The 8,060-nt window shown below is 35.3% G+C and overlaps 1 protein-coding gene across 3 annotated transcripts in view; it reads left to right on the top strand.

Annotated features, from left to right (window-relative positions):
* Positions 1 to 2,351: 2,351 nt before the first annotated feature.
* wdr76 (WD repeat domain 76) overlaps positions 2,352 to 8,060 on the top strand; it is a 9,298-nt gene continuing 3,589 nt past the window's right edge. Inside the window, exons 1-12 of one of the 3 annotated variants that reach the window (XM_016565914.1) lie at positions 2,352 to 2,500; positions 3,108 to 3,236; positions 3,319 to 3,387; positions 3,474 to 3,566; positions 3,688 to 3,740; positions 3,938 to 4,049; positions 4,160 to 4,243; positions 4,369 to 4,409; positions 4,576 to 4,729; positions 4,878 to 5,033; positions 5,843 to 5,955; positions 6,272 to 6,370. In XM_016565914.1, the coding sequence (XP_016421400.1) occupies positions 2,450 to 2,500; positions 3,108 to 3,236; positions 3,319 to 3,387; positions 3,474 to 3,566; positions 3,688 to 3,740; positions 3,938 to 4,049; positions 4,160 to 4,243; positions 4,369 to 4,409; positions 4,576 to 4,729; positions 4,878 to 5,033; positions 5,843 to 5,955; positions 6,272 to 6,370 (1,154 nt within the window). In that variant the 5' untranslated portion in view covers positions 2,352 to 2,449. Of the gene's footprint in view, positions 2,501 to 3,107; positions 3,237 to 3,318; positions 3,388 to 3,473; positions 3,567 to 3,687; positions 3,741 to 3,937; positions 4,050 to 4,159; positions 4,262 to 4,368; positions 4,410 to 4,575; positions 4,730 to 4,877; positions 5,034 to 5,842; positions 5,956 to 6,271; positions 6,371 to 8,060 lie in introns of all 3 variants that reach the window. The other 2 variants (XM_016565913.1, XM_016565915.1) reach the window with 2 other exon arrangements.

The raw sequence follows: 8,060 nt of genomic DNA, 5'->3' as shown, positions 1-8,060 counted from the left end.
TCCTGCAGCCGCTCTGAAAAAGCTGCGCCAGCAACTATTCTTGATTTTTGAGCATTAATAAAAAAAAAAAAACCTGCGCCAGCTGAGTCAGCCGGCTGCTCTCGAAACGCTCTCGCGGTACTTTGATGCCACACGTGACAGTGACGTGGCGTCGGCGCCGGTTCAAGTCGGACAAAATTTCTAACCGGCATGCACTGCTTCAAGTCAGCTGCCGATCGGTTTGAGCGGCGCCGCATGAAGTCAAAAGCACCTAAAGACTAACAGCTATAACCAGTTATTGCTAAAATGAACATTGCTTAACATCATGACATTAACAAATGTCCTTCAACATTTATAGCAACATCACAATATTATGCTATTTCGAATTCTGAATGCAACAGGAATACGTTTGGGTTTGGCGAGACGTTTACTTTTTAGACAGATTATAGTTATTTTTAATTTAAAGTATGTATGTATGTATGTATTTCTTTATTTACAATTTATTAAAATGAACATTGATTATAGTATTAATTTATAGCATTATAGTATTTATGTATAGAGCCAGAATGATCTCATCGTTTTATGTCAGTTAACTAGCCCAGTAAGGGTTTGTCGTTTTATTTTTGCATGTTTACTTAAAACTTGGAAGTTAAAATGGTCGTTTAGACACTCGCTAACATGATCAATGTAAGCCAGCGGCTGCTGTTTAGAGTATTATGATTTAATATTGATCAATTCTTATGTTTATTTAATAAAGAATCATTATCCAATTATGAAAATATACTTTTTGTTTATTGAGAATATGAAAGAGCTGTTACATCAGAGCTTGTCTTGTGTGTAAAGTCTTGTGATGGCTCGCATTCAAATGATGACAGTGTGATAACATGCACACATTGGAGACTGTGAACATTTCATTTAAGTTTGTTTATGCTGCAGATACTTTTTATTTCAGAGTTGTGAGGCTGATGATGTATAAGTAGCTGCTGAGACTGATCCTACTTCATCCCCTGCCACAAGTTATGAGCTGATGTGAATCTAGAAGTTTCATTTGGAACTGTAACTCTTTCAAAACTACTTGGTTAACAACCTTTTTGAAATTGCTAAATACTTCATTCATAAATGCAGATTTCTGAAAACCCCTCCATCCTTTCCTCACTTTTCTAATGAACTTAACATTTTTGCTGCTTCTCTTGATGCCCTTTCAAATGAAAAAGCTACTACAGTTGCCAGTTTCTTCAGTGAGCTAAGTGCCCTATAACTCCTTGCTACCCTTTGTAAGAACTTACTATTCTATAAATGCTTTTACTATTATTTTTTATTTTAATTAATTAATTTTATTTTCTATCCTTTTCTGTTCTTCATTGCTCTTCATGATTGTACATTTAATGTAAAACTTCACTGTTACATATTGTAATTGCAACTATGTCTGCATTTGAGAATTGTTTATTGTTAATATTGTTTGTTCAATGCCTATTTTTGTATGTACATTTGTTTACTTACTATTAAAAAAAAAAACAAAAAAAAAAAACACGCGATTCATACGCCCACAGTGGGTTATGATTGGTCGACAGACAGGGTCAAATCTGATTGGCTAAAGAGTACGAGTGTCCCGCGTGGGAGGAGTTCGCTGCCAGAAAGGTCTCAAAATTCACACACAAATCCAAGGCGATTCACATTCACAGCCCATGATAAACTCGTGAATTTTTAACATTCAAAAATGTTGTACACAGTTGTACATCTGTGAATTGTGTTTTGCATTTGTGAAACGTATTTTATGAATATACATTCTTATTTTGAGCATGTGAATTGGTTTTTGTGAATATATATATATATTTTTTCGTGCACGTGAATTATTTCTCATGCATGTGAATTGGGTTACGCATGTGTGCATCGCGTCTTTTGCGTGAATTATTATTGAGATCGTTCTGGCTCCATATTTATGAGTCATTACGATTTTTTAAAATCATTCAAATATTCAGTGTCTGAGTTGGCTTATTTGCAGGACCCCTTTTTCTCAGGAATTAAGTCATTTTACAAGCTTTTTAAATGTCTATCACCATGATACAGAAGGCATAAGGGTTAATAAAACGTTAGAAGTGATTCAGTTCAAAGAATGTATATATATACATAATTAACATTTGATTCGTCTAAAATAGCTTTAAATTACAAATTAATTACATTTAAAGCTTAAACGACGTGTTCGTTTAGTGTACGTCACGTGCACTGGTTATTGCCCTAAACAAGGAAAGGGTTACATTCCCCAAACATGAAACGTCATGAGTGCACATTAAAACACCTCCCAAATAATGAATATTAAACAAGGTCTTCAGAGATTAGCAAATCAACTTCCACTTTTTTAGTGTCATAACAAAACGGGCGGGGACAGTTACAAAACGGATCAGTAACGCGGGAGTTTTCATAACAGCTTGTTTTCAAAGGAATTGTGTTGAATAACCTCACCTGCATAGACATGGATGAAAATAAAATTGATTTAAGTTTAAAGACGATGCAACTTTTACAGGTGAGCTCGAGGTTCGCTCCTTACTGAACGTTTCTCACTTCCACACTTTATAGAAATACAACACGTGCTCATAACTAGTTAAGTATCTTGACAAACATATATGTTTGTGTATATATATATATATATATGTTATTACCGTTTATTTATCGCCCTGTATGGTAGTTTGCATGCGTTTGAAGTGATTCACACGTATGGCTTTACACTTTACGCTTGTTTAACTTGTTTAGGTCCGCTATGATACAGACATAATTACGACTAACGTTAAGTAAATATCTCCTGCTTCAACTGCATGTTGTCTCTCCTGACGACGAGATGAGAATATTAAAACTGGTTTACCTGCTCTTTGGATTTAATATTGGGGCACAGAACAACATTGAAGAACTTTATTTTTGAAAGAAAAGAAAATTAATCACTGTAACCGTCGAAGATAAACCGATTCGGTCAGTAATTTAGTGTTTGTATGTTTTATCATTAAAGTATTAAGTGTTCAGACACTTCTTGCAGTTCAAAGCAGTGATTAGCGCCCCTGTCGGACACAGCGCTCAGAAACACTGCAGGTAGTTAACGTGTAAAATTATTTTTTTAATCTAAAACTTGTAATTTTTAGGAGAGGACACCACCTCAGGATCCAGGAATGGACGGGCCCGTGCGTCGGACGTCCCGGCGAATCAGAGAGAAACAAAATCAAGAAAAGAACCAAATTTTATCCCCAAAATGTCTGACATTTACGTCTGAGGTGAAACGACGTCTCTTATGGAACATTTTAGTTATAACTCTATTTATAAGCGTGTATATTAACTATTACATATTACCTTTAGAAAAATGACAGTGAGGAAGAAGAAGATATTGAAGAGGCAGAAGTAAAGGATGATAAGGAATCTCTTCCAGTAAGTGCAAACACTGCATCATCGCCTCAAAATGTTAACTTTCCACCTGAATGGCAGAATCCACCTTTTTTTGTCATCTTAAACAGGGTTACCGTGAGGGTTTGTCTGAATATGAGCTAGAGCGACTGGAGAATATCAGACAGAACCAGGCCTTCCTCAATACCCTGAATTTACCTCAGGTAAAACTTTGCAGTGAGGCAGGAGAGTCGTTTTTTTTAATTACTTTTGTTTCTGGCTTTTAGCTGTTTTTCCACATTAAACTTGCTTGACTTTATGAGCATAATTTGTACTTGTTCGCAGATTTCTGAAGCTCTGAGACCCAAGCCGAAACCTACTCAGAAAGGCCTGAAAAGGTATCTTTAAATAGGAACTATTCAAAATGGCACAAATGAAAATGTATGCAATAAATAAATAAGGAATATGTATTTAAATATACCGTAATAGCATAAATACAGTAGCAGATATATTGCTGATATTATTTAAGTGTTCTTAATGGTCAGAGGTCAAACACCCCACCATCTCACTAACTAAAGAAAGTCAATTATTGTAGGGAAAAGACAGAATCAGAGATGCTCCCTGTTCGCAAGTCACTGCGGTTACAGAATAAGGGTCCTCAGACAACCCTTACTCTAGACACAACCTCTTATGCAGCCAGAGAGCCTGTAAGTCACTGACATGCATCTATAGTGTTCAATGTTAAACTTAAACACAATTTTGATGAAACACTACGAAATGATTTAATCTGAAATTAAACTAATGTGTCTTACTTCAGGAAGATAAACCAAAAAAAGCCCCAGGACCGATACCACTCGATCCAATCAACCTGGATGAACATGTCAGGCTGCCAGAAGATTTGGTACAACTCTGGAATGAGGTCAGTGTTTACATGCACAAAAACATGTAGCATCCTGTATTTTTTAGAATTTGGTCATATTCCAAAAAACTTGTGCATCACCCGAATCTGTATGATGTCTTCTGTAGGTCCCATTAAAACAAGAAGCAGGAACATCAGATTTGATATTGTGAGTAACGTGTCATAAAGAGAGTGTTTACCTATACGTCATTTTGGTGTCTCTTGTATCAGTTTCAGATAAGGTTTCATCTTGTACTAATTAGTAGCCATTTTCCTCACTTGCGTAATGAGAATGTCATATATTGCATATAATGTGTCAACAAATTTGTTGTCAGGTACCAACAAATGCTGCAGAAATTATCTATCAATGACAGTTGTGTGGTGAAAGTTGTGAAAGATCGGATCTGTTCAGCAGCTTTTCACCCCACCTCTTCCAACTTGCTTATGGCAGCAGGAGACAAGTCAGGCCACCTCGGGCTCTGGAAGCCGGTGAGATAACTGTGGTCTGGTGTGATAAAAATGAGAGCTGTTTGTGAAAGTTGAAATGTGGTAAAATGTGATGAAGTGACTAATGGCTATTCCAGATTTTCTCCGCTTTGCTTGCAATATTGTACAATGTTAACTGTGTTTCCCTCAGGATGCTAGTTGGGGTGATGACGGTGTAATCTACTTTGAACCCCATTCTCGTGCAATTACCAGCATGGCCTTCTCATCTCACCCTTGCAACCTCATCACAGTGAGCTATGATGGCTCTGCACGCAGCATGGACCTGGAGAAAGCAGTGTTTGATGAGGTGAAACATTGGTCATACATGTTTATTGTGTGACGATAAGACATATTATGTACTCATTTCCTAATGTCATAATTGAAATTTAGCAGCTTTTTACATGGTGAAGCTAGTCTTTCTATCCACATATACATGACACAGTGTGACTGAGTATTTGAAGGATTAAAATACATGTTGCACGTCATGTATTCTGATTAACGTGAATTCAATTTGGACAAGGACATTTAAAGATCAATTGGTTTTATCTAACTGAAACCTTTAAATTGCCTGTGAATATACAGTTCAAAAGTTTGGGTCAGTATTTTTAATTGTTTTTTTTTTAACTGATACTTTAATTTAGCAAGAATGCTTTAAATTGTCAAAAAGCAAAAAATTGCAGTAAATGCATTTTACAAAAGATTTATATTACAAATAAATGCAGTTTTTTTGTACATTTTCTTTTCATCATAGAATCCTGAAAAAAATTTATTAGTTTCCACAAAAATATTAAACGGCAACATTTATATTTTATAATAAGGAATGTTTCCTGAGCACTTGGTGAGCAAGAAAGATTTCTTTCAAAAACATAAAAAAAATAAATGGTAGTGTATAAATGACAAAAATTACATATTGGCAACAAGAATGAAAAATAGAGAAGAGGCAAAATATCTAAATTTTTGGAAATATTGGAATCATTTAAAAAAACTAATTTGTTGCATTACTAGTAAATCCCCGTACCATTAAATATCAGGTTTCTAATCCAATTTCTTGGTGCCAACTTACAGATGTACAACCTTCAACACATTTTACAATTAACACCTCTCTTTTGTACTCAGGTGTATCGCTCATCCTCTGGCCTGAAAAGTTTTGACTTTTTGTCAGCTGACTGCTCCAGTTTACTACTTGGTGAATGGAATGGTGATGTTGCCGTCGTTGACCGTAGAACTGAGTAAGACCAAAATATCTATGTATTTAAATATCTATATCTAATATATTTATATATGAAGAGTTTATTTGCAAAAACATAACTTTTTTTTTTTTTTTTTTCAAAAATCATATTTTTTATTGTGTTTTATTGTGTTAGTTAGCTGTATTTGTTAGTTATTTTTTACCTAATCAAAATAACACAACTGCAGTTTGATTGAGAATGCACAATGAAAAAACACGGTTTTTGAAAATTGTTAAAAACAGAGTTATCTGTTTTTGCAAATGAACTCTTCATATATATTTACATCATAAATAATAAAGAAAACATGTGATTGCAGGAAAATATATGAATCTCTGTATACCATGGCTGCAAATCCTCTGCGCTGTGTTCATGTCCATCCTGTGCAACAGCACTACTTTGTAGTGGCAGAGAGCAGGTATTATATAACACTTCTTAACTAGAATAATGCTGGTTGAAAAAGTTCATTTTCACCAAATAATTATCAATATGATGTTCCACAAGTTGCTGAGTAAATAGCTATGTTTCCATCCAAATATTTGAATTAAACTTATGCGCAAAACATAATTTTATTATATATAAACATAATTTTTAAACATATTAAGCTTATATCGCATAAAACATATGCAAATAAAGCACCGTTTCCATCCAACGAGTCAAAGAGAACAAAATCGTCACTTCCTGGTAAACTGTGGCACTAAATATCACTAAGAATATAGGAGAAGCCACTGAATATAATAATTTTCATATATGATATAAATTACTTGCACCTCAGAGCGAGCAGACGAAACACAATAAACGAAAAACAACTGTCGATGCTGCTGTTTGGGAACACAGTCGTGTAAGACAATTATACAGAAATACTTTGACGACAGACTTTGCTCAGGCATTTCAGAATGACCATAACAACATATAGATGCTGTGAACGAAAAAATGGTCAAGACTGCTTCAGAACTCAGTAGAACGATGGCTCAGAAACCCCAGCCTTGCTGCTCATCGCATTACAATACAGACAGCTCTGTATGGACCTTGCATCACTCTTTCTTTTGCAAAGATTTTATAAACCGAAATATAATGCAGACTCAGCTTCATGAGGACATTTACGCTGGAGAATGGTTTATTCTGTATATTCAAGTGCACTAATGCCACGTCTGTTTATAGAACATAATTCTTTCAGAGAAGCTAATATAACAACTAACTAACATATTGTACGTCCTGTACCTTTATAGTATGTGCTATTGCTCAGCATTTATTGATTCATTTATTTTAAAGCATTAGAGACTTTGTACGTCTGTTATTATTTGATTAGAACATTGTTTTGGGCATCAATGAGGTTTTATCTGTTTACCAGTATTTTGATTGAACTGTGATCTCAAAACTTCCGTTAAAGAATATTTGCTGTGATATTTATGAAGTAGCCATTTTTTTCTGACAACCAAGGCTGCATATGAGTTTCAATGTTGATTACTGTCCATGAAATGCCAGTGGGTATTTATATTTATTACACAACATTCAGTTTTAATGCAGTGCATTTGCTTTTACACGTTTATACACGCTGCATGTTTTCTTTACTCAGCCTCAAGTTGTTCCAAGCCTGTATGACTTTCTTTATTCTGTTGAACACAAAAGAAGATGTTTCAAAGAATGTTGGAAACCAAACAGTTGCTGGAATCCATTGACTTCCAAAACAGAACTATGGAAGTCAATGGCAACACATATCTTCTTTTGTGTTCAACAGGTTTAGAACAACTTGAGGGTGAGTAAATGATTCACTTTAAAGGGGTCCTATTATGCTCTTTTACAAAGTCTTGATTTTGTTTTGGGGGTGTACTAGAACATGCTCTCATGCTTGGTGGTTCGAAAAACGCATTATTTTTCACATAATTTACATTATTAAAATACCTTTCTCCCCAGCCTGGCACAAACGGCTCGATTAGTTCCGGCTTTGATGAAGGTCCGCCTTCCGAAAAACTAAATTTGGTTAGCGCGTTGTGATCGTTGTGATTGGCGAACAGCTTAGACGGTGTTTCAGTACTGCCCCGCCCCTTGCTCCGTCAAGCTTTTTGAGCTTTTTGGGCGAATCCGGCAGGCACTGTACTCCTCATGTT

Source organism: Sinocyclocheilus rhinocerous, unplaced genomic scaffold (assembly GCF_001515625.1).
Source record: "Sinocyclocheilus rhinocerous isolate Xijiao unplaced genomic scaffold, SAMN03320098_v1.1 scaffold19, whole genome shotgun sequence".
In the NCBI taxonomy this organism is placed as follows: domain Eukaryota; kingdom Metazoa; phylum Chordata; class Actinopteri; order Cypriniformes; family Cyprinidae; genus Sinocyclocheilus; species Sinocyclocheilus rhinocerous.
The sequence above is the reverse complement of the archived record's forward strand: the minus strand, read 5'-3'. Positions and strand labels throughout refer to the sequence as shown.